Genomic DNA, 26,854 nt, shown 5'->3' on the forward strand with positions numbered 1-26,854 from the left:
TGACGCCAGGGTTACCGATACCGTAGAATCACGTATAACCTTTTTTGTTGTCTTGATTCGTTTAAAAATGAAGATGTTAGAGACGTTTGAAATTTTGCCATTTTTTTAGGCGAAAATGGCAAAACCGCGACTCTGAGTGTGTTCTGAAAAGCTAAACGCTGGACGGGATTAACCCGCCCACTGCCCAGAGGTTTAGGTTTAGGTTTAGGTTTATGTAGTGGGTTAGGTTTAGACACAGTCTATTCAGTACCCACATCATACTGGTTTGGGACAAGATACCTTAAACACTGTGGGGATCAGAAAGCGGCCTCATTTCCAGCACGGTCTGATTCGCTGGCTCATGTCCTCTCGCCCCCAAATCCTGCAACCAAACCTTTATGTAAGCTTCTCTTACAATAACCTGAAGTTATTGCTTTAATATTCGCACTAACTTGCTAATTCTGGTAAATTTCGGACAGGGTTGTGAGCTTACCTGTATGTACCTAACTTGATTATCTTGTCACTACAACTAAGAAAGTTAACTAGCTTTATTTGTTGATAATAATGGCTTTGTCACTTCAAGCACAAGGTAAAAAATCTTCTCAAATACCGGGGTTACATGAGCGATCCGTTCCAAATACGCACTACGCTAATGCGCATCAGCTCCCCACAAACGGATCTACGGCACCGGTTACATGAGACTAATTCGTTTTATCTACGTCAAACGGATCTTGTTTGGCTCACCCGGGCTGACTCCTCGACGGCCGGTAATTCGCATCACAAACGGAATAGGATTAGCGTACAGTCATGGCGCAGTTGCGGCATTTACCGGGACGACTGAGCTAAATTTTAAATAATTATATCATTTGATAGGCTTAAAAACATTTAAAATTAACATGAAATCAAAAAATGAAAACAAAGTTTTCTTGTTTTAAGTCAGTGGGCACTGATTCGCCATGCAGCGACAGCAGGGTGGTAAGAAAAAATTATCTATCAAAATATTTCATTCATTTTATTTCACATGCAAAGACTAAACCAAAATACCAACATTTTTTTGTTATTTTCTACGAGGCAGCCAATAAAAAAAAATGCTTAGTATTTTGCATTTTGACGCTTCCAGTCAGCAAAGAATAGTTCTTGTGAAATACGGCCCGAATGGTGTGCCTCGGACGTTTCGGTTACATGAGCGATCCGTTCCAAATACGCACTATCGCTAATTCGCATCAGCTCCCCAAGAACGCATTCAGTGCACCGACTACATGAGCAAATTCGTATCAGTGACGTTAAACGGATCTAGTTTGGCTCTCGGCCCGATGCGCATTACAAACGGAATAGCATACAAATGTGGCGCACTTCCGTAGCAATAGAGGTGACTAAATTAAAAATTTATCATCTTATGTCTTTTTTGCATTTAATCTGCTCAAAACATTCTCAATTAACTTAACAAAAAAAGTTGAACATAAAGTTGTCTTGCTTTGACTCATTGGGCAATTGCCTCTCTTGATTCGTCTGTAGTGCTGTCAGAAAAATGTTTCAACTGAAAGTACTTTGATATTTTCTTTTTGGTTTTCACTATATTTATTGACAAAATACCGACATATTTTTTTAATTATTATTTCAAAAGAAGCAAATGAAAAAAATACCTATTATTTTGCATTTTAATGTTTCTTTTTGGAAAGAAATAGTTCCTGTAATACGTATCTTGGTCCTATTCGCTTCTAAGCCTCTTTCTCAGCGGATTTTGTTTGGACCGCCGATTCGTATTAGCAGGTGGATACATGAGTCGGTAGTACGCTCCTGATTCGCATTAGCGGTGAATCCGATCGTGATACGTATTTGCTTTGCTCATGTAACCGCGGATCGGATCGCCGATTCGTACTAGCAGGTGGCTACATGAGTCGGTAATGCGTTCCTAATTCGAATTAGCGGCTAAATACGTATTTACTGTGCTCATGTAACCCCGATAAAACTAAGGGTTGGATAATCGCATGGTTGTGCTCACAAATAGCTCAGCTGGCCCTCAACAGCAAAGCCTGACACTCGCGGCGCCCACATGTGACCAACAGTTTGCATGACTCTTTAGTGCCCTGGTTTGCATGTGGCATTCCAAGCTTATTGTAACAAGTGCGTCATCCATGTATTAAAAATAAATTATTTTCCGATCAGTTTGTTTTGGCCAAGTTTTGGCAATTTAAGGTAGAAAACGTTAAAAACGATGCCAATACAAACCTTATTTGTTTATCATGCAAAAATATGTATTCACAAACCTGAATATAATTCGAAATATTGAAATTACATTGTTGTTGTTCTCCTTTTCAATTATGTGACGTCACTAAAAAGGATGCTGATTCTGAAACTAAAAAGAGTAAAATCAGCAGCCTTGTCATACTTCATGTTCAATTGTACATGCCACTCTGCAAAGGTGCTGCACAAAATATGACGTATTTGTCAAATCTCCAAATCCATTTGCTTACGCCTGCTTTTTTGTTCCACCGTCAGCAGCGTTTTTGGCTGTTTGAACACAAATCACGAACAATTCCTTATGCCTCTTTTATATGAAGCAGCGATGCCATTCCTTGGGATTTGTCCCAAGATCTTGGGATTTGAACATTAACATTGGGATCTTGTGATTTGCACTGCATATCTTGGGATCTGGCAGAAGCTGATTTCACTTTGTCTTCTCATGCTGTCGAATGCTTTTCCTTGGTCGATAATAGATTTAGGATGGATTTGCCTCACGGACGGTTAATCAAACATTGAAGTAACGGACGAAGCTTGCGATGTTTCTAGCAGGCATTATCTTACCGAGATCGCAGGATTATTTTTGTACCATTACTGTTATAGGTATAGTAGCAGCTTTCAGTCGCTTTTCGCAACTGGCGCTCATTTGTTTAATTTCCAACTACCGATCAACGGGGATGGGTGGTTTAGCGGCATGATGTTGGGTGGCTATGAAAAGCTTTTACAAATATTATGCCTGAAAAATATTTCAGAAAGCGGCTCCCGCACAAAGCGTTTCATTTTACGGTTTTGCTCTATGGAGGCTTATCCGTTGACCGCGAACCAAAATAAGGGCAATTTGTCTTTGACCTCGGAAAAGTGTCTGGTCACCTGACCTCTGGGCTCTGCTGGACCAAAAATAATCAAACTAGCGTAACCTTGCGACCTTCACAACATTGCTGACGGCTTGTAACTATATAGTCCAGGGGACGAGTTAGGTCCTCGTTTAGACCCCCTCGCCATCGTCGGCTTGAAAATGCATGGGCCCCAGCGGGCACTGGCTTATGCGCAGATTCACAGCATAGGCTTTTCGATTTCGGGATTCACATAAGCTTTTAACCCTCGCCCGCACATGGGGGGGGGGGTGGTTGCCACCCCCCCCCAGGTAGTGTTTCTGCTCTGCACTCGACATTTTAGAGCTAGAAGGCTGATTTTTCGTATAGCTGCTCCTCTATCCTTTCTTGATGTCCACTGAAAATTTCAAGTTTCTGTGATTTTTGGTTTCGGAGATATGACCTTGTTTGTCAGGTCATGTCATGACCCAAATGGCCAATTCTCAACATCTTGCGTTTGCTATGGGCCTTGTGAGCTTTTGACACCTTGATTTTGGCCTTTTTTGCCAGTCTTACCTCCCACCTATCATGGAACATGTTGTTCGACGATGTACAGGTGTCAAGGTCAGGGTCAAGGTCAACCTAGGTCATCTAAGATAATTGCGTTTTAGGCAAGCTGAATTTACTTTTTGTGAATTTTTTTGACTGCATTTTTGGTAAAAGCTTCTCAGATCATGATTTCATGTAATATGGACCGTGGACACATAAACAATCGGTGCACACATCAGTATACACACAGACACACACAGACATACAAACACATATAATTGACCTTGACCTAGCTTGACCTGAAATGACCTCAGCAGCAAAAATCTGGTCGGGTAGTGTGACAAAGAGGTTCTAGCTGGCCTGGCACCAGAAAACGGCATCGTCATCGGTATATGATAAGCAGCGCACTTGATATCCAACGGTGACCCAAAACAGCAACATTTTTTAGTTTGACCTGACCTGGAAGGTCAATGACTGACCTGAGAAGGTAAAACTGGGTATCGTTGGATTCGTCTCTTAGCAAAGAATCTTTTTGGTCTTTACCGCTAAGCTCTAGGGGAAAGTGGGGTATGACGGGCATGTTAGTTTTGCGGGTCTGTACCTCTGAAGTCTTTTCTTCGATTGCTTCACCAATTTAGCACAACCATCTTCAGGCATTTTTCTTTCAGTGCCCCTTTGACACCTAAGGTCTAAATCCAATACTTTTCAATTGAGAGTGTTTTTAGCAAGACCCTGCAAAAACCCGTCTTACCCCACCGGGGAGGGTAAGACGGGCACTGATGTTGGGGCAAGACGGGCACAACGTTAGTTTGAACTTCTTTACATATTTACTGCCGAATAATTATGCTAATACATCTTACACATCTGGCTTTTGATCTTACAGTCAATATTGTAAGGTTCGTAGCATCGCACGGCTACTTATAGGCGTAATGGTATTGATCGATGTAATGAAAAAATTAAACAAATTCAAAGCTGTCTATTTAAATAATTTCGATGGAAATGCGTTGCAAATGATGTAGAACAGCGTAAGTTAGCTTAAAATAACAATATCAGATGGTTTGCATTCCTTTCATCATTGTTGCCCGTCTTACCCCATTCGGCTGCCAATAAGGATATCACACCGCCTCCGGGCACCAAATTAAAGGATTCATTCGCCAGCATACACATTTGGATGACACCCTAAGACGAAACTCTCATCAAATTTCCAAAACAAAATATGAAACAGCGAGGTCAGAAAACACTACGAAACACGATAGTTCTGCTTAGAGTGCAAGGCACGTTTTTAGCTTTTCCACAATTTTTCAAAAACTATTTAAGATGCGTACCTCTGCCTTCACCTCACAGCAAAGAACCACACGGCCGATTACCAACCACAACAAGAGGTTGCTAGCGCCAACGGTTTGGGCTAGAGGGCCGGTGCCCGTCTTTCCTACCCCGCCCGTCTTACCCCACTTTCCCCTATCTCCAACAGGAACGAAATGGCCCGGGGGGGCAACCCCCCCCCATGTGCGTTCTAGGATGGGAAAATGGCATGTGCGGGCGAGGGTTAAGAGCTTGTTTTGGAGCCCATATTTCAAAACTCAGTGGTGGAAAACACTTAAAATCAGCCTGACCTCACCTAACCCTAGCTTCTCCAAATGTGTCACGAGAAAAATTTCGAAATAAATCCAAAATGCCACAGACTTCGTTTCCAAGAAGTTCTAACAGATTCGGACTTTGTGTTTTGGGTCCTTGACCCACCATTGACGGTCGACGAATGACCTGACCATAATATCAGATACCACCGGCTTCATGTTGTCTAGGCCAGCATCTTCATTTTTCGTGAATCTCTTATACTCGGTCAGGAACCGATCAGCTGTAGGAGTCCGATCGCCCCCCTCCCCCTCCCCTCCCCCGGTCCCTCCCCGGTACAGGTCTCGCGGGTTTTAGCGGTAGGTTTTGCACCTAGAAAAATGAGTGTACTTCAGGCTATATCTTCGTTGTCTGAAGCTTTTAAGTGTTGAAGATGCTATCGATTTGTTGGGTAACAAACCGGCCATGATCGTGTAAAATGGCTTCATCGTAGATCGATTAGTTTCTGAGATATAACCGGAAATGTAAAAGTGCAAAACCTACCGCTTAATCTCGCTAGAGCCGTACATTAGCTGCTGTAAATACACCAATAAGGACAAGGGTGGACCCGAAGAAGAGAAAGTTGAATACTAAACACACTAATATGTCCAAAATAAGCTATGGATTTACTTGGGGTACTCCTAAGGATATGCGATGGATGAGTAGTCTTGTGATTCGAGACGAGAATCTTGGGAAATTCTGGTCGAGATCTTGGGATGGAGCAAAAATGTGGATGGCATCACTGATATGAAGCTCTTTTATATGGGCCCTGTTTCACCGGTGATAGCAGCACGTTACTATCAAATTGCGCGAGCTGACGTAATGTGATGACGTCATACTGCTGACGTAAGGGGCAATTCTGGCGCACGATTGCCGCAATATTGTTTTACGTCATCAGCTAAATGTTCGAAGTTAATGTCAAAATTTTTCCTAAACCCAACTTCTTTTAAATACATCATATTGAAAAAATATATATCAAAAATATATATACTATCATGACTGCGTAAACTCTTACTTTAAGGCTCATACGTCACTTAATGCCGCCGCCAAGGTCGCGGCAATCGTGCGCCGGAACTACCCATTACGACAACAGTATGGCGTCACGACATGACCAAGGCCCTATATACCAGGGCCCTGTTTCACCGGTGATAGCAGCAAGCTACTATCAAATTGCGCGAGCTGACGTAATGTGATGACGTCATACTGCTGACGTAAGGGGCAATTCTGGCGCACGATTGCCGCAATATTGTTTTACGTCATCAGCTAAATGTTCGAAGTTAATGTCAAAATTTTTCCTAAACCCAACTTCTTTTAAATACATCATATTGAAAAAATATATATCAAAAATATATTTACTATCATGACTGCGTAAACTCTTACTTTTAGGCTCATACGTCACTTAATGCCGCCGCCAAGGTCGCGGCAATCGTGCGCCGGAACTACCCATTACGACAACAGTATGGCGTCACGACATGACGTCAGCTCGCGAAACGTGATAGCAGCTTGCTGCTATCACCGGTGAAACAGGGCCCAGGTAGGGTCGTCCGGCGATTCTACCTTTTCGTGACGTCAGCTCGTGACGTCATTTGGAGTCAAGTCTCGAAGCCCCGTTCAATCCCCATGTAAATGAGCGATTTTTGAAGCACTGTAGAATGAAGTCTGCACAAGATATATCAAACCTAAGTATCTTATCTGAAAGAGCAGACAATTTTCTGCAAGTTATCTATTACGTGTTTTTCGCTAAATCTTTTGCTTTTTTCACAAAAGCGTAAAATGTCCCCCCATGTCTCCGCAGCCTCCCTGCCGCCGGCCGCCGCGCGGTCGCGGTAGTGTAGTGGTTAGCGTGCCCGCGCAGTATTCCAAAGGTCCCGAGTTCGAATCTACGCGGTGCGGAACTTTAATAGCAATTCCAAGCTGAATATGCGCACGTCCATATTATATTAATATTAGTATAGCTAAACTGTCACGAAGCTATCCATATAAATTGACTTCACCCAAAATATTGGCAAGATTCTATTAAAATATAAATTCAAATATGGCGGCTTGGACTGCCGCGTGCGTTAGGCTCCGCCCATAGCTCCGCCCACATGCGTGACGTCATTCGTGTTAGTGGACACACGCGGAGATAGGGGACGACATGGGCCTGGACATGACGTCAGCTCGCGAAACGTGATAGCAGCTTGCTGCTATCACCGGTGAAACAGGGCCATGAAGCCTAGCTGAACTAGGGCTTTAAGATTGGTAATTATTTTCCATCCCCGTATTTCAATTTCTCGAGAGACCTGCTGCAATTGGTAAGACTATCGCAATGGTAAATTTGGGGATTGGGGTGGATGTTTTTTTCCGGATGAGGGATGAGGAATATTTTTGTCAATTTATTGGCGAATTTGCCCTTTTTCACTCTAGACTCTAAATTGAATATAAACACTCCATATTGTCACAAATCCAGACTGGAAAAATCAATGTATCAGTCTTCATGTCAGGCATAGTGGTTGAATTCCATCAAAATTTATATGCAGCGTTCGGGTTATTTATGTAGGTACGACAGTATTTAAGTGCTCAGGTCAAGGTGGACAAAGAAATTTTGGCTCCATTGGACGGTTTACTTTGATTTAGTTTTAACTTTTTAACAATTTGATCTTTTAAGGTGGAAGGGTCCCACACCCTGCTTAGTGTGTACCTATGTGTGTGTGTGTGTGTGTGCATGTGTGTGGAGGGGGGCCGAGGGGGGTGCTTGGACACCCGGCCCTCCATTTTTTGTGAATGTCTAAAAAAAAAATGGTAGCTCTGAGCACCAACATTTTTTTGTTCACCTTGGGCCTGTTCCAGCGCCTCCAGAGACCAGAAACCTCCAGAAAGCCCTAGAATTATCCAGAGATTGTTCCAGCACCTCCAGAAAGCTCCAGAAAGCTCTCCCCAAAGCTCCAGAAACCTCCAGTAGCCTCCAGCAAAGGTATTCAGCTTGACGATAAGGGTAAAAAACAACGATATGGGTCAGCGTATGTGCAAGATGCCCTTCCCCGGTCAGTTCCTGACCTTGACCCTAGGTGAACTGTTCAAGTTGACCTTTCAAGAGCAAATGATCGTTGATTTGACACGTCTCGATGAGAGAGACACGATGCTGGTTAAAGTAAGCTTGTGCAAGTCTTGTGCCAAAAGTTATTGCAGAAAAAAAAACATTTTCGCAAAACGTGTACCTACCTACCTGTTTTGGCAGTTTGTGCAAAATGTATGCTAAACTGTTGACCTTAGCTCGAAATATGAGGATAGTTACAGAAAGATCATTAAAAGCTATCGAATGTACGTTCCGCGGTACTTTAGCTCTATCCGTTCCTGAGCTATGCACCGCTTTGTTGAAAGCTTCCGAAATAGACGAAATTTGAACTTTGATGGCCTCTGGTCACCTGACCTTTGACCTGACCAAAAAACATGACTGAAGTAATTTCGTTTTTTACGCTCTTTCGAACGTCGCTTACCCCACGTATCGCTACGTGGCCCAGGAGCCTGAGTTAGAGTTGGGTGTTCGACCCCTCAGCAGGATGTGGAAATCCAAGAACCCCAGCGGGGCGTGGGTTAATCTTATATACCATAGGTAGGTACATTCTCTATTGAAACTATCGCTACTCGAAGTATCGCTATCGCTCCCTGGTATGAGAGCCCCTGGCTTTTGAGGGTTAGCCGCCTGGCCGGGGTGCGTATTCGCCAATAGTATTACACGAATCGGCCCACCAACTAGCGACATCTCTAGTGCGACGTCATAGCCAGCCGACGTGACAATCATGCATTGAGGCCAGATTTGAGTTGAGACTTTTTTTAATTGTATATGGCAATTCAACTGACAGTATGTCGTCATAGCCAAGTGGTTAGAGTCTCGGTGTGATAGGCAAAAGGTCGATGGATCGATTCCTGCTTTAGCGGTTCTTTTCTAAGAAGTCGGTTTTAGACACGCATTTTTGGCCCCTAGGCCCTAAGTTCGCACGCCAATATCGTACGCCCAATAAATCTATGACAAGTATTCATCTGATTAAGGAATAAGTTGCAAAAGAACTGCAGTTGCAGTCTGTACCTGAAATACCAATTGTGTTACGGTACTGTCGATACTGTCGATCCCCTGGTGGCAGAAATGTTTAAGTTATAGTTAACCCGCGCGGGGCTGGGGTCTCCAGCCGAACGCGCGGGGCTGGGGGGGGGGTAAATTTTACCCCCCCCCCCCTGTTATCTCCCGAACTAATGGTCCGATTTGGAAAATTCAAACGCCAATCGAAAGCTCTCATCACGAATTACTAAAAACATGTACTTAATTTAAAGTTTGAGGTCAAGGTCAAGGTCAGGTCAAGGGTACAAATTGCAAGTTTCTACAGTAGGTATCGGCCTTGCACCGTAGTTGCCGAAGAATGGAGTCATGGACTGAGACTGATCGCCCAAAACGTGTTCTTAGGCTACCAAGACAATATTCGTTGCATACAATATCATTCAGAGGTCAAGGTCAAGGTCAGGTCAGGTCAGGTCAGGTCAGGTCACCAAAAAACAAAATATAGAAAAGGGCATGTGCGACACATGTTTTATGGGTCATTTTACTCATAGAATTCAATAGGCACACTCAATAAGTGATATGGACCACCTCTGGATGAATTTCAGGTCGAGGTCAGGTCAAGGTCAGGTCAAGTGAGGTCAAATTTTGAAGTTGGTTGTTAAGGCCTAAAAAGGTGTCTATCTGATGCAGTTTTTCACGGCGAATCGAATGGTGCTATTTTTGTTTCCGTACGAGGGCTAGAACTTCCAAAGAAGTCATTTTTTCAAAAAATTTGTGTGTCGTGACGTCATAAAATTTTGAATAACTCCCACATTTTTGAACCGATTCTTCTAAATTTTGGTATGTAGGTGCACATAGACCACTTCTCTGACATATATTCCGGTTTTTTTCGATAGACTCAAAATTTTGGATTTTATAATGATTTTCCCAAAAAAGTCAGTTTTTTGAAAAAATTTAGGACAAAATCCAAAATTTTCAAAAAACCGAGATAGCCATTTGATAGACAAAGTAAAATTACGTATAACCTTTTTTTTGTTACGTCTTGATTCCTTTAAAAATGAAGATGTTAGCGGCGTTTGAACTTTTGCCGTTTTTGAGGCGAAAATGGCGAACATGACGTCACTAAAACGTCAATTTCTCAAAAATTTTCCGACGGATTTCGCTCAAATTTTCAGGGAACGTGTCAAATTGATGTAAGAAAAGGTACTGAAAGTTTGGCGGCGCTGCGCGCCGCCGTTTTTGAGATATCGCAAAAATTCGCGAGGAGGGTAAAATTTACCCCCCCCCCCAGCCCCGCGCGGGTTAAGGCATAGCTCCTATAGATGACGCCTATGACGGCTGGAAACTGATAATCTCGTCCCCTGATTACGCTAACAGCTATGCCCAACTTTTTTGTGCATGGTGATTCTTACATGAAAATTATCTAATTGCATGCTAACCAGCGTGCGATTTTTAGCTTAGTTTTCGCTACTTTTAGGTACTTTACCTTGCCATGAGTGCCACCTACTTTCAAAAGGTCAGCGCCACTCCTGTCATATCCAGCAGGAGCTGCGTGCTCGGTGCTATCACCCATTGGCAGTGAGAAATATTGATCAATGGTCATCGCCCAGCAGCACCATTTGTCTTTCCATTGGCTACATTCGCATAGTATGCACTATGCATTAGTGATGTCAATTGTCAATCACAGAAAATCAGAACACCGATACCAAACCAAATTCAAACAAAAACCATTGGAAAATACCGAAACCGAACCAATCGGTTGGACTGCAAATATTTCTCTTAGCAGGGCATATTTTAAGGCACTTACTGCGTCCCATTTTGGGACGCAGCCCCCTCGCCATGGGATGTAGCCCCTGCTCATTTGACCCACTGTGTCCCTGCCCTGTCCGGTTCCCTGACCTGTGCCCTGCTGTCTGCCCTGACCGGTACCCGGCCTTCCCTCTAAAATGTCCTGTGCCATGCCCTGCATCCTGCCGTGCCCTACTTTCTGCCTTCCTCAGTGCCCTACTCTGTTCCTTGCCCTGTGCCCTTAGTCGTAGCACGTGCCCTCTGCTCAACTTTGGGACGCAGTAAAAATTTGTTAAAATATGCCCTGTCTCTTAGGTATGCAACATATTCATTTGAAGAATGCTTACCTCTGATTTCTTAGGTGCACGCCGTTGCAAATGTATCAAAAAAAACGCACAATGACAGATAACACGAAAATTGATGTCGCCGAGTGGATTCGAACCACCTGCATCCATATCACCATTCCGATACTCCAACCACTGCGCCACGGCGGCAACACGTACGACGGAGTTTAAATGTCGTTAAGTTAAAACTTAGCTTCAATAGACTCCACCAAGGGCGAGGACCGAACGTATGACGCCACGCTGACGTCACTCAAGAGGCACGCTATTGGTCGGGCCGATTCGTGTAATACTATTGGCGAATACGCGGCCGGGGTCGTGAAACCGTGACAACGGTAAGGGCCGGCCAGGCGGCCAACCCTCAAAAGCGAGGGGCCCTCAAACTAGGGAGTGATAGCCATGCTTTCGAGTACCTAGCAATGCTTTTAAGAAAGACTTTACAATTATATGCTGGAAAGATGCGTATAAACGGTTCCTTAGGCATTCCTTAGAAAGTCTGGAATGGATGATCAAGCACTCTACAGAATGCTCAGTCATTCTAAGAATACGCGATTCCACACATTGCCTGTAACATGTACAGTCCTCTGCACACTGCGCGGTAGGTATTCTTTTTTCGACAAAACCTATAATAGCTCAAAGACTATGTTATCAGTCGGTCGGAACTCATTGCACATAGATTCGCCATGCTCCACTCCTTCGATTGGGTGTATCACTGACAAAGTATACGCCTAGTGTTGCAGCAAAATGCAAAAGTTTGTTTTGGGGGCAAATATAAACTTTCGTGTTTCGTTGCCAAACTGGATGGAAAATGTATACCATGATAAGCCCAATCTAAGGTGCGGAGTCTCGCGCGTCTTGCTGTTACGATTTCTGAGTGACAGATAACATAGTATTCGAGTTATTCTCGGTTTTGTCGAAAAAAGAATACCTACCACGCAGTGTGCAGAGGGCTGTACCTATGACAACATGTAAACCTATGTTGAAATTGTTTGTCTTCCGCCTCACGAACACTATAAGACTGTCGAATATAGCAGCGGCGTTTTGCCGGGCATCTACATTGTACTCTGGTCATTGCAGGGGTCGGACGGTGGCGCCTGCATTAATGCTACACACATTTCAAGATGTGGAAGTGCAGAAGGTGCGAGAAACCGGTGTTCTTCGGTAAGTGACGCTTCGTACTGGAATTACGATTAAATTGAATGCGCTGTTCCTTCAGCTCGGCTGTTTTGAACTCTGTTGAAGGTGTTTCGCTCAGAGTGCCTCTGACGTTGCCGCTGTTTGTCTGTGGCACGCCGGCTGAAGGGTGACGCGGCTGGGGCTGATGTTCCGCCGGTACCTACCCACTGCCGCCGGTACCTACCCACTGCCACCGGTACCTACCCACTGCCACCGGTACACGCCGGCTGACCTGGTGTGTTGTGCGCTGCAGCCGAACGGAAGCAGAGCATGGGCTACGACTGGCACCCCGAGTGTCTGCGCTGCGACGAGTGCGGCAAGCGGCTCAACCCGGGCCAGCACGCCGAGGTACGACTGACGGCCGACTCGGTAACTGGGGGGGTGCCCGCCGGGCCAGCACGCAGAGGTACGACTGACGACTCGGTAACCGGGGGGTGGCCGCCGTCCCAGAGGTACGACTGACGACTCGGTAACCGGGGGGTGGCCGCCGTCCCAGAGGTACGACTGACGACTCGGTAACCGGGGGGGGGGGGGTGCCCGCCGTCCCAGAGGTACGACTGACGACTCGGTAACCGGGGGGGTGCCCGCCGTCCCAGAGGTACGACTGACGACTCGGTAACCGGGGGGGTGCCCGCCGTCCCACCCTGCTGGCCGTATCGGCTCCTCCCACCCGGGCTGGGGCGGCACCGTCTCACCAGCTGGTCCCAACACTGCCGAATCGGCTTCGACGCCAACATATTCAGACTCACAGCGGCTCATGTGGTGTACCCTTCTCTTTTCATTAGCTCCTATTAAAGCTTCATGCAAAGGAACATTGACTGTCTGAGCAGCGTTAGGTGTTGGGTGTTGTTTGTCCCGGCTGGGCTGTGGAGTGTGGCGTGCTGTCACGTGCGGCGCCGCCGCTGGGCGCTGACGGTGGCCGCGCCTCCGGCAGCACAAGGGCAGCCCGTACTGCCACGTGCCCTGTTACGGCGCGCTGTTCGGGCCGCACCTGTTCGGCCACGGCACGCACGTGGAGGCGCACGTCAGCTTCGGGCGGCGCGACTCTGCGCCGGAGAGTCCGCGGCAGCCGGACCAGGAGCTGCTGGCGCGCCAGCTGAGGGCCTACAACCAGTACCACGAGAGCAGCCGCACCCAGATACACAGCCGGGAGGTGAGACCGGACCCAGATCCACAGCCGGGAGGTGAGACCGCGGGCCAGATCCACAGCCGGACCCAGATCCACAGCCGGTAGGTGAGACCGGACCCAGATACACAGCCGGGAGGTGAGACCGCGGGCCAGATCCACAGCCGGACCCAGATCCACAGCCGGGAGGTGAGACCGCGGGCCAGATCCACAGCCGGACCCAGATCCACAGCCGGGAGGTGAGACCGGACCCAGATACACAACCGGCAGGTGAGACCGGACCCAGATCCACAGCCGGCAGGTGAGACCGGACCCAGATCCACAGCCGGGAGGTGAGACCCGGGACCCAGATCCACACAGTGTACAGCCGGCCGGCCGGTATACACTGTACAGCCGGCCGGCCGGTATACACTGTACAGCCGTCCGGCCGGTATACCCTGTACAGCCGGCCGGTATGCACTGTACAGCCGGCCGGCCGGTATACCCTGTACAGCCGGCCGGTATACACTGCACAGCCCGCCGGCCGGTATACACTGTACAGCCGGCCGGTATGCACTGTACAGCCGGCCGGTATACACTGTACAGCCGGCCGGCCGGTCCGGTATCATCCCTGCGGTGTCGTTGTCATTGACTCCCTCCCCCCCCCCCCGCCCCCTCTGCAGCGTAACGGGCGTCTCATACTGGACGGCGTGCTCAAACTGTACTGGGGGGTCAACAAACTACTCCAGTTCAAAGAGGACGACGACCAACGACCCATCGTCCGAAAACGCCATTCCCAGTGGATACAGGTGGGACTCGGTGATACTGCGGGACTCCGACACTGGATAATGTGGGATTCTAACACTGAATACCGGTGGGACTCTGTGATACTGTGGGACTCTAACACTGGATACTGTGGGACTCTGTGATACTGTGGGACTCCGACATTGGATAATGTGGGACTCTGTGAGTGGATACTGGTGGGCCAATGGCCCAATGCTCAGTGGGCGGGTGCTGGGTCGGGTGCGTATTATTTAGGCCAGGGTTCATAATGTCCAGGGCACGATGTGTCCAGTGCTCAAAATGGCCAGTGCCTTGAATTGGCCAGTGCTCATATTGTCCAGGATTACATAGTCCAAATATGGCCAACTGGCTGCAGATGGGGTAAATTCAAAGAGGCCAGGGTTCATAATGTCCAGGGCACGATGTGTCCAGTGTTCGAAATGGCCAGGGCTCATAATGTCCAGAGCACGATGTGTCCAGTGTTAGAAATGGCCAGGGTTCATAATGTCCAGGGCACGATGTGTCCAGTGCTCAAAATGGCCAGTGCGTTGAATGGGCCAGAGTTCATGGTGTCCAGGGATTACATAGTCAACCCAACCAAACCTAACCTAACCTAACCTAAGGTAATGCTGTTTGCCTACCGGGGATAAGGAAATAGTTTCTCGCATGAATAGATTGCAAGCAATAGTAAATCAAATATTTTTAGGTTAAGCGGTTATGTATCTGGCTTCAGGCCGAAGCCTGAAGCCAGATACATAACCACTTAACCTAAAAATATTTGATTTACTATTGCCTGTAATCTCTCCTAACTCCTAAGGCATTGCCTTTGGCACTGCACTGCTTCGCATTGAGCTGGTTCCGTGTTTTTTTTTTTACATAATGACGTCACTTTCAGTGGCTATGTAGGTAATCCCTGGACATTATGAACTCTGGCCCATTCAAGGCACTGGCCATTTTGAGCACTGGACACATCGTGCCCTGGACATTATGAACCCTGGCCATTTCTAACACTGGACACATCGTGCCCTGGACATTATGAACCCTGGCCATTTCCAACACTGGACACATCGTGCCCTTGACATTATGAACCCTGGCCTCTTTGAATATACCCTATTTGCAGCCAGTTGGCCGCATTTGGACCGTGCAATCCCTGGACATGATTAACTCTGGCCCATTCAAGGCACTGGCAATTTCGACACTGGGCATATCGTACCCTGGACATTATGAATCCTGGCCAGGATGAATGCTCCCCGCTGGGTCTGACCCGCCCCCCCCCCCCCCGTCACCCTGTCTCAGCCGACGCGCAGTGAGGCGGTGGACTCGGGCTCGGACTCGGAGTCGGGCTCCCGGCCGGCCACGCCAGCACCGTCGCCGGCGCGCGGCCCGCCGCGCAGCCAGAGCGTCACGCCGCACGCGCTCAGTCAGCTGACGTATCCGCCAGTGGACACCGACTCGGGACACGGCACGCAGACGCAGACGGAGACGGACGCCGAGACGGGCGCCGAGGTACGGGCCGACCGCGCGGCGGCACAGACCCGCACAGAGCCACACAGAGATCCACACAGACCCACACAGACCCAGACACAGAGTACAGACCCACATAGACCGGCACAGACCCTCACAGACCCACACAGACCCGCACAGAGCCACACACAGAGTACAGACCCACACAGACCCACACAGACCGGCACAGACCCGCACAGAGCCACACAGAGATCCACACAGACCCACACAGACCCAGACACAGAGTACAGACCCACATAGATCGGCACAGACCCTCACAGACCCACACAGACTGGCACAAACCCAGACACAGAGTACAGACCCACACAGACCCACACAAACCGGCACAGACCCTCACAGACCCACACAGACCCTCACAGACCCACACAGACCCTCACAGACCCACACAGACCCACACAGACCCTCACAGACCCACACAGACCCCGACATAGAGTACAGACCCACACCAAACCCCTACAGACCCTCGCATGACCTGTATGGACCCTGTGTGACCTCTGTGTGACCTCTCTCTGACCTCTGTGTGACCTCTCTCTGACCTCTGTGTGACCTCTCTCTGACCTCTGTGTGACCTCTATCTGACCTCTGTGTGACCTCCCTGTGACCTCTGTGTGAGCTCAATCTGACCGTGACCTCTGTGTGACCTCTGTATGACCCCCCTCTGACCTCTGTGTGACCTGTGACCCCCCTCTGACCGCTGTCAGGTGGAGGTGAACGGCCACCGCGCCGCCGAGGAGGGCGTCGAGAAGGGTCAGCTCGAGTCGGCAGAGGTGGAGAACTCGGACAAGGAGCCGCCGCCGCCGCCGCCCGGCCCGCCGCCGCGGGTCGACTCCTCGCCCACCGACGAGTCGACCACGGAGCCGCCGCTCCGCGCTCCGGCCAAATCGCGCGTCATCCGCCGCCGGCCCGGACGGCGCATGAACAAGGCCAAGGTCAAGGTGAGGTCGTGTCGGGGTCACTCTGGGAACCAGCCGGCCGGGGTGAAGGCGGCTGGTGGCCGGCGCTCGGGAGCTGTGAGCCGTCCCGCACTGTGCCAGGGTCGGTGGGTGGTGTATGGGTGTCAGATTAGTGCCCGGCTCGGCCGGTCTGTCGGCTGCCTGTTTGGGGCGGGAGGCGGCCGGAGCTCAGTGTGGGCGCCGCTCCAGTCGGGGCGGCGGGGACACGGGCAGAGTGGTGGGACACTGACTGCGACCGGACGGCGCCTCCCTACCCTACCCCCCGCGTGTGTCGCCCTGTGGTGGCCGCTGTCCGCCGTGTGCTGATCGCCGCCTGTGCCGCAGCGGCGCTGCTCCATCAACGGACACTACTACAACCGGGAGACGTCTGTGTTCACGCCGCCGCACGGCTCGGCCCTCTCGGTCTGGGTCACCTCGCTGGTCACCTGCCGGGAGATGATCGACATGGTGCTCGACAAGTACCGCGTCGAGGACCGCGCCGACAACTTCGCCCTCTACATCGTCTGGGACTCGGGAGGTGCGCCGCCAGGGCAGGGCACGGGCCGGGGGGAAGGGGGCCGGGTCGGGAGGCGGGGGATCGCCCTGATGTCGGCTGGTGTCGGCTGTCGGCGGCCGACATCCGCCGCCCGGGCTGCGGTCGTGGCTCGTGGGTGCGACCCAACTTATACAGGGTGTCCGGAAATTATTGGCCCCTCCATCAGTTCGCCGCCATAATAAATAAACAAAGAGCCCCCGGGTCATGGTTTATTTACCGATTTATCTCCTGCCCTGTCCTACCCATTCCCTCATCCGCTTTGGTATTCCATAGACCAAGATGTCCAGAGTATCCGCGCTGATGCTGAGCCACACCCTTCACAGGTTCCTCTAAAGTCCGTTTCCTCTGGGACTGCTGGTACAATCTTGCTGAGCTCCTCCTTCATGATTTCCCATTGGTTTTCGATCGGGATTAGGACAGAGGATTCGACTGAGGACAGAGGATTTTGACTTTCTACTTCATTTCAGTCTTTACCATAAGTTCAGCGCGATGATGCTTTGTCAAATAGTTTCTTTCGTCATAGTAGACACCACGTTCAGGTGCGAGTTACGTCTGAAACAGACTCTTTCCGCAGTCAGGAAATCGCATGCGAGATCCTTTTCAAATACATGGAAGCACGCTCGCATCAATCGCATGCACCTCCCGCAAGCGATTGATGCGAGAAGAATTATAATGTATTTGAATAGGCTCTCGCATGCGATTTCCTGAACGCGGAAAGAGTCTGTTTCAGCCTTTACTTCTGCCAAACACTGGCCCCTGGCGCCTCGCAAGTGTCAAGGTCAAGTGACCGGGTTAGGTGACCGGGTTAGGTCATGTGACTAACGGACAGCTGTGGATAGCCTGAGGCACGGTCTTAGCAAATTTCCAACAGTTATTACAGCGCACGGTGATATTATAGCTGGATGAACAAGGGACAAATAATTTCCGGACACCCTGTAGTGCTGTGACGTGCGCGCTGACCGGCGCGCTGACCTGCGCTGACCTGCGCGCTGACCTTGTGCGCCGTGTGCGGCCAGAGCGGCGCCGACTGCGCAGCGACGAGTACCCGCTGCTGACGCGGATAGCCAGCGGACCGTCCGAGGCGGCCGCCCGGCTCTTCGTCATGGACCGCGAGACCACGGCCGAAATCAGTGAGTGGACCCCGGGACCCCCCCCCCCCCCACCACCACCACCACCACAACCACAACCACCACCACCTGTAGAAAAAAAAAACTTTAACTGTACATCTGGCTGCCTAACTGTATATCTGTCTAAATGTGTATCTGTCTTACTGTATCTGTCTGACTGTATAGCTGACTGTGTATCTGCCTGTCTGACTGTATATCTGACTGTGTAATGTATATCTGACTGTGTATCTACCTGTCTGACTGTATATCTGACTGTGTATCTGCCTGTCTGACTGTATATCTGACTGTGTATCTACCTGTCTGACTGTATATCTGACTGTGTATCTACCTGTCTGACTGTATCTGACTGTGTATCTGGCCGTCTGACTGTATATCTCATATCTGACTGTGTATCTGACTGTGTATCTGACCGTCTGACTGTGTATCTGACTGTGTATCTGACCGCCAGGGAGCGACGTGGCCCAGTATATAAACCTGACGGACGTCGAGTGTACGGCCATTCTACAGAAGTACCGCGAGGAGGAGGAGCGGCACATCCAGCACATCAAGGACAAGTGAGTCACCGGGCGGGGAGGGAGCGGCACATCCAAAACCCTTACTTTAGAATCATTACACTTCATTTTCACACAGTATTATCCCAACACACTGATAAGTAAATAGCTGAATTTGGAGCGAAATTGGATCATTTTTTGTCGTTACACGTCACAGGTGCACGTCAAAGAAATGACCAAAAAGCTCTAAAACTTTGATTGTGCGCATGCAGCAAGAAATCAGCGAAGAATTCAGGAGAATTAAGCTTTGTAGCAGTGCGCCACTGTTCTTCAAGGCCTGAGGACGTGCTTGAAATGCTGTCCACATCTGTTCAGGCAGTAGTGAATGCATTATTGCTGCGTTTTGGCCATATGTTTCCATACAGATTTTCCATGATTCGTGCCCGGCCTTGCTATAGACAAGCTTGACTGAGAATTCGATCACCGTTGAGCATTACGGTATTTGTGGATACGTATTTTGCTTCCATATGCTTTTTATGCGTATCGCAATTTATCGTTCGGGTCAAATATAGGCGCTTACCCCCGTGGTGTGGAAAATGTCTTGATTCGGCGTTGAAATCGTACGCTCTTTTTGACGTGCCACCATTGCTGCTAACACAACGGATTCACCTGGAACGTTGTCCACTCACTTCTCATTGCATTGTGAAAGGAAATATCTCACTTACAACATGGAGTTTTGAACTGGAATGGCAGTTTTGTAGCTTGAGCTGAGACTAATTAGCACGAATCAGGAGCTTTTACGCCCCAACGATCACCTTAGGCAAAGATATTTCATTTCTCGTTCTGAAAAGAGTGCCTCGTAGAGGAATGTGGTGCCTTGTAGAAGAATACCAAGAACACAGCCACCTGTCGCAGAGGCTAAGCTCAGCCAATCAGCGTGCAGCTGCTTTTGAACGTCGCAATGTGATTGGTCAACGCGTAATAAGCTTCCGTGCCACCACTATTTAGCCTCTTCCATAATGGATGATCACTTCGAGACATCGTACAAAATTAAGACGAGTTGAATAAAAATTTTAAATTTCATTAATATTCTTTGGGTAAGCTTTACGGTACCTACATGCCTTATAACTTGGCAATTACTTGCCGATCGTGCTGAATCTTGGATTATATCGGTCGACAGGCAGTACATTCTCATGCGTATTGCATACTGGTTGAGGCGCTGCTTTCAATGGTTATGCATAATGGTTGGCGTGCGCACGTGCACCGGCCGCTTCCAGCTGTCGAGAACGGCTGGGCCGATCGTCCTGAATCTTGATACCCCGTTAGAGACCAGTTAGTAGGGTGTTCCACACAGTGTCCGTCCGACACTCTCGACTTGTGCACGTGCAGGGGCTCACTCCAGCGCTCGCTCGTTTTTCGCGCCCAGAGGCTGGTAATTGGTTGGTTTGTTGCCTTTCTGATATCACTGGACATGAACCATAACGGTAAATGAACTGAACAGCACCTGCCATCAGCTGTGATTGTCGTCACTGGCGTGGCGACAGGAGCCGTGTGATCACTGAGCGATATTGGTCGTGTGATCACTGAGCGATATTGACCGGGTGATCACTGAGCGATATTGACCGTGTGATCACTGAGCGATATTGGTCGTGTGATCACTGAGCGATATTGGTCGTGTGATCACTGAGCGATATTGGTCGTGTGATCACTGAGCGATATTGGCCGTGTGATCACTGAGCGATATTGACCGTGTGATCACTGAGCGATATTGACCGTGTGATCACTGAGCGATATTGGTCGTGTGATCACTGAGCGATATTGGCCGTGTGATCACTGAGCGATATTGACCGTGTGATCACTGAGCGACAGGAGCCGTGTGATTACTGAGCGATATTGACCGTGTGATCACTGAGCGATATTGGTCGTGTGATCACTGAGCGACTGGGCCGTGTGATCACTGAGCGATATTGACCGTGTGATCACTGAGCGATATTGGTCGTTTGATCACTGAGCGATATTGGTCGTGTGATCACTGAGCGATATTGGCCGTGTGATCACTGAGCGATATTGACCGTGTGATCACTGAGCGACAGGAGCCGTGTGATCACTGAGCGATATTGACCGTGTGATCACTGAGCGATATTGGTCGTGTGATCACTGAGCGACTGGGCCGTGTGATCACTGAGCGATATTGGTCGTGTGATCACTGAGCGATATTGGTCGTGTGATCACTGAGCGATATTGGTCGTGTGATCACTGAGCGACTGGGCCGTGTGATCACTGAGCGACTGGGCCGAGTGATCACTGAGCGATATTGGTCGTGTGGTCATTGAGCGTTATTGGCCGTGTGATCACCGAGCGACTGGGCCGTGTGATCGCTGAGCGATATTGACCGTGTCATCACTGAATGGTCCCGCGGTCGCGGCCTCCCTCATTGTTAGCCAGACGCGTTCTACTCAATGTCAGCGACCGTGTCTGCGCCCACAGGTTCGCCGAGATGAGAGAGCGCATCAAAGCCAGGATGCGCGATCTCAAGGTCCAGCTGTGAGCTGTCCGTCAGCAGCTTTGGCGGCGGCAGTGGCGGGGCTGCCGCCGGCGCGGCCTCTGCGCTCTCTGTAAGGATGGACCGCCGTGGCCGGGGCAGCGGCGGGCCGGCAGGACACGGCCCGCTGCGCCCTGCCAGAAGCCGCGGCCGCCGCCGCCGCCGCTCAGCCACATTGCACGTGCCATGTCCTTCTGAGCAGCGTCTCAGCCGACTGGGTGAGTATTTCCGCTATGCACACGTGGCTTCCTTTGTTGCGGGCTTCCGTTCAGCGGCAGCCGGCCGGCAGTCGGCGGCGGCTGGCGACTGGTGCGAGTCGACAGGTGCTGTGAGTCGGTGGGTTGAGGCGGCCGGCGGCGGCCCGTCTCAGCTGTATCTTGCCGGGTGCGCTGGGCTGGGCGGGGACGGGCGCGCCGTGGCGCCGGCAGGCTCGGAGGGGGTGCCGCCGCTGCTCCGTGAATGTCACACGGGTCTGCGCGGCCACAGACTGACTTATCCCCGTGGTGCTATGGAACAGACTGTTCTGAGGGCGAGTACGGCAATATCTGCCGCGCTTCAGACGCTGTTCTCCGAACTGTGGGATCTGAGTGGAGTGTCTGGACGCTGCTAGGCTAGCTAATACCGGCGGGCGGGGGGAGTCTCCGAACTGTGGGATCTGAGTGCAGTGTCTCACGCTGCTAGGCTAGCTGATACCGGCGGGGAGTCTGAGGGGTCTCCGAACTGTGGGATCTGAGTTCAGTGTCTCACGCTGCCACGGTGAGGTACCGGTACCGGCTGCAGTGGCTGATGCCGGCTGGTGGGGAGGCGGAGGCGGCCCGGCCGGCCGGCCGGGTCCGTGGTCTCGGTGTATGCTCTGGTCTCGGTGTCCGTTCTCGGTGTCAGCTCCACCAGGGGCCGCGCTGTGGGCAGCGCAGCGGGCCGGCCGTGCCCGATATAGGTGCGTTTACACTTTACCAGTGTGTTGTCGGGTGAGCTGCGCGGCGTCTATGTAATCTCCGCGGTTGGCTGGCGGGCGCCTGTTCCGCCCAGCGGCAACCGTGACTCTCCTACCCTGAATCTGCACAGTGTCTTACATTGTGACCGTGCCATGTGATTGCAGGTTTTTATTATCGTATCATGTCAACCGTGCCGGCTTTTTATAACTCTGTTGTGTGATATTGCCATTGTGGTCAGTTTTTCTGCTTGTATTGGCAGTCGCTGGATATATGGGCAGTCGCTGCACATTTGTCGGATTCTGCCGCCGTGACGCTGTCGCTGGGGACCGTGACTCTGGTCCGGGGACCGTGTCTCGGTGGTCCGGGGACCGTGTCTCGGTGGTCCGGTGACCGTGTCTCGGTGGTCCGGGGACCGTGTCTCGGTGGTCCGGTGACCGTGTCTCGGTGGTCCGGGGACCGTGTCTCGGTGGTCCGGGGACCGTGTCTCGGTGGTCCGGGGACTGTGTCTCGGTGGCCCGGGGACCGTGTCTCGGTGGTCCGGGGACCGTGTCTCGGTGGTCCGGGGACTGTGTCTCGGTGGCCCGGTGACTCGGTCTGTGTGCCGGTCCGGTCCGGACCGCTGTGATCCGGTGACTCGGTCCGCTGTGGCCCGGTGACTCGGTCTGTGTGCCGGTCCGGTCCGGACCGCTGTGGTCCGGTGACTCGGTCCGCTGTGGTCCGGTGACTCGGTCCGCTGTGGTCCGGTGACTCGGTCCGCTGTGGTCCGGTGACTCGGTCCGCTGTGGTCCGGTGACTCGGTCCGCTGTGGTCCGGTGACTCGGTCCGCTGTGGTCCGGTGACTCGGACCGCTGTGATCGGGTGACTCGGACCGCTGTGGTCCGGTGACTCGGTCCGCTGTGGTCCGGTGACTCGGTCCGCTGTGGTCCGGTGACTCGGTCCGCTGTGGTCCGGTGACGCGGTCCGCTGTGGTCCGGTGACTCGGACCGCTGTGGTCTGGTGACTCGGTCCGCCGTGGTCCGGTGACTCGGTCCGCAGTCGGGTCGGGTCGGGGCCGTATTGTGGCACAATGCCGTGATACACAGACGCGTCTGGCCCGCCGGGCCGCCGGGCCGCCGGGCTGGACGCGCCCGCTGCACAGTAGGCCGGCCGGCCGCCAGGAGCGCTAGAAATGCCGAAAAATGAAACGTGCTCAGGGTGCAAAAAATTAATACCCACAGACTCGAAATTGATCATAGGATACGATGCCGTGCCGTGAATAAGTATGAGACCGATGTCACGGCCAATATTCAGCTCCGAACACAGTCTAACTGACGGTTAGGGAATGAAGCGGCTATCTGAACGATTTCGACTAGATTTTGAATTGCTCTTTTCTCATGAATGAACATCTTATTGGTGAAAATAAACGACTGCACATGATGCACACGGTTATTGTGATCATGTTCATAACCAATTTCATTGGGCTCACTCATCTGATTGCACTCTAAATAGTGAGTTTGCAACATGTTGCAGACATCTACATAAGCTTATATTCAATTAGACTTATATAAAAACGTTATTTTTGGCACCTAATTCTGACGGCATAATAAGATTGGGCAAGTGTTGTACTTTCGAACCGTTGTCGATTTTTTTCTGCTTTTCGCTGCTAGTTTAGGAGCTATACTGGCATTTGCTGGGGTATTTTTATACCATCTGGTTGGGAGAGGGGTAGTGAACGTCCTTAGCCTATAACTTGCGAACAAATGGTCGCAGCGAGATGCGCATGGCAGCGATCGAAAGGTCTCAACAAGATGTGTTCGATTAGCATTTAAAACTTGTTTTAACCCGGCATTTGCTGGGGTATTTTCATAACACCACTTGCTGGGGGGGGGGGGGGCCGTCAGACGTCCCCAGCCCATAACTCGAGAACGGTTAGTCGCAGCGGGACAGGCGAGGCGGCAAACGAAAGCTCTAAACAAGACGCATCTGATGAATACTTAAATTTGGTTCTCAGGTCAAACTTGAGGTCAAGGTCAGGTCAAAGGTAAAAATAGGGGTTTTCATTTTGGGCCCCAGAGACCGAACTACCGACAGCAGCGAGCTCAAAATTTCTTGGCATGTGCCCAAAAGATGTAAGAAAAGTCTCATTGTGTCTAAAGCGAATTGGAGCACAGGTCAAGGTCAAGGTCAGGTCACCAAAGGTCACACAAAGTCGAATTTTCAAAATAACATTTAAATACCGTGTGACACATGTTTTTGGGGTAGTTTTGGACGTAGAACACGATGGTGGCAAGAATTTGGAGATTTGACCCCCGCAAAATGGTGAAAAAGTGAAAAAAGGGGTTAAAAATTCGAAATTTTCAAAATTCAAAATTTTGAATTCAAAACATGCTATCTGATGCAGTTTTATCTCAGGATTCCAAAAATGTCTTTTGTTTTGCTCTACGACCCCTATAAGTACCAAAAATTTGAGTTTGAAAAATGAAATTGGATATTTTGTTACTTTTTGCGCCCTCTATAGCAACCAAATATTGAGCTACGGACTTGAAATTTTGCATGCTGATTCTTCTTTTGATGCCCGAGGACAACTTGTCTCATTTTTTTGAAAAATTCAAATTTTTGAAAAAATCAAATTTTTCTCAAAATTTGGTTTGACATTTTGGACCCCTAAAACTCAATATTTTGAAAATCCGAGATAACCATCTTGTAGAAAATTCAATTTTCTATCGTTTGAGCCCTGAAAATTGCAAATTGCTTCATTTATATATCCTACAATAGGCAGGGGAGGGTCGATGCGAAGCCTTATATTCGCGATGGTGCAAAAACGGGGATGCGCATCGCGCTGAACTTTACAATAGCTTCTACAGGGGCATATTGTGATCGTATTCATAACCGAATTCATTGGGATCACTCACTTGATCCTATATATAGTAAGCTTGCAGCATGTTTCAAAAATATCAGAGGACATATTAAGGATACATTGAATTATATTTTTTTCAAACATGTGATTTCGTGCACCTAATTCTGACGGCATAATAAGATTGCGCTGGTGTTGTAGTTTCCAACCGTAGTCGATTTCTTCTGCTTTTCCCTGCTAGTTTAAGAAATATAGCCTTCAATATGAGGGGTTCTATATCCTACAACAGGCAGGGGAGGGTCGATGCGAAACATTATTTTCGCGACAGTGCAAAAACGGGGTTGCCCAGCGCGCTGAACTTTACAATAGCTTCTACAGGGGCATGTTGTGATCGTATTCATAAACGAATTCATTGGGATCACTCACTTGATCCTATAAAAGTGAGCTTGCAGCATTTTTCAAAAATATTAGAGAAAATACTAAGGATACATTGAGTTACATTTCTTTCAAACATGTGATTTCGGGCACCTAATTATGACGGCATAGTAAGATTGGGCTAGTGTTGTACTTTCCAACCGTAGTCGATTTTTTCTGCTTTTCCCTGCTAGTTTAAGAAATATAGCCTTCAATATGAGGGTTTCTATATCCTACAACAGGCAGGGGAGGGTCGATGCGAAACCTTATTTTCGCGACAGTGCAAAAACGGGGATGCCCAGCGCTCTGAACTTTACAATACCTTCTACAGGGGCATATTGTGATCGTATTCATAACCGAATTCATTGGGATCACTCACTTGATCCTATATAGTAAGCTTGCAGCAGGTTTCAAAAATATTAAGGAAATATTAAGATGTATTAAATTATACGTTTATAAAAATGTAACTTCGGGCACCTAATTTTGACGGTATAAAAAGATTGGGCTAGTGTTACACTTTCCAACCGTAGTCGATTTTGTATGCTTTTCCCTGCTAGTTTAAGAAATCTCCTTCAATATGAGGGTTCTATATCCTACAACAGGCAGGGGAGGGTCGATGCGAAGCCTCGACCCTCCGATGCGAAGCCTCGACCCTCAGATAGAGAGAGAGAGAGAGAGAGAGAGAGAGAGAGAGAGGAGAGAGAGAGAGAGAGAGAGAGAGAGAAGAGAGAGAGAGAGGAGAGAGAGAGAGAGATAGAGAGAGTATGAGAAAGAGAGAAGAAAGAGAGAGAGAGAGAGAGAGAGGAGAGAGAGAGAGAGAGCGAGAGAGAGAGAGAGAGAGAGAGAGAGAGAGAGAGAGAGACAGGGAGACAGGGAGACAGGGAGACAGGGAGACAGAGAGACAGAGAGACAGAGAGACAGAGAGACAGAGAGACAGAGAGACAGAGAGACAGAGAGACAGAGAGACAGAGAGACAGAGAGACAGAGAGACAGAGAGACAGAGAGACAGAGAGACAGAGAGACAGAGAGACAGAGAGACAGAGAGACAGAGAGACAGAGAGACAGAGAGGACAGAGAGACAG

The 26,854-nt window shown here is 49.6% G+C and overlaps 2 protein-coding genes across 3 annotated transcripts in view; one reads left to right on the forward strand and one right to left on the reverse strand.

The window, feature by feature from the left end:
• Positions 1-586, reverse strand: part of LOC122392651 — a 43,561-nt gene extending 42,975 nt beyond the window's left edge. The window contains exon 1 of the mRNA XM_043387743.1: positions 473-586. The gene's annotated coding sequence lies outside the window, so the exon portion shown is untranslated. The remainder of the gene's footprint in view (positions 1-472) is intronic.
• A 6,715-nt stretch (positions 587-7,301) lies between these two features.
• On the forward strand, positions 7,302-25,394 carry LOC122392648 (ras association domain-containing protein 4-like). Of its 2 annotated transcripts, none has more exons than XM_043387738.1 (11): positions 7,302-7,433; positions 12,432-12,515; positions 12,784-12,878; positions 13,465-13,683; positions 14,319-14,444; positions 15,715-15,924; positions 16,644-16,877; positions 17,220-17,412; positions 18,447-18,560; positions 19,006-19,111; positions 21,536-25,394. In XM_043387738.1, the coding sequence occupies exons 2-11, from the start codon at positions 12,476-12,478 to the stop codon at positions 21,594-21,596; spliced, it is 1,398 nt and encodes a 465-aa protein (XP_043243673.1). In that variant the 5' UTR covers positions 7,302-7,433; positions 12,432-12,475; the 3' UTR covers positions 21,597-25,394. The 2 variants fall into 2 exon arrangements, with proteins under 2 accessions (XP_043243673.1, XP_043243672.1); XM_043387737.1 differs by having other exon boundaries at positions 7,372-7,486.
• The last annotated feature ends 1,460 nt before the right edge of the window (positions 25,395-26,854 follow it).

Source organism: Amphibalanus amphitrite, unplaced genomic scaffold (assembly GCF_019059575.1).
Source record: "Amphibalanus amphitrite isolate SeventyFive unplaced genomic scaffold, NRLGWU_Aamphi_draft 000495F_arrow, whole genome shotgun sequence".
NCBI classification, from domain to species: domain Eukaryota; kingdom Metazoa; phylum Arthropoda; class Thecostraca; order Balanomorpha; family Balanidae; genus Amphibalanus; species Amphibalanus amphitrite.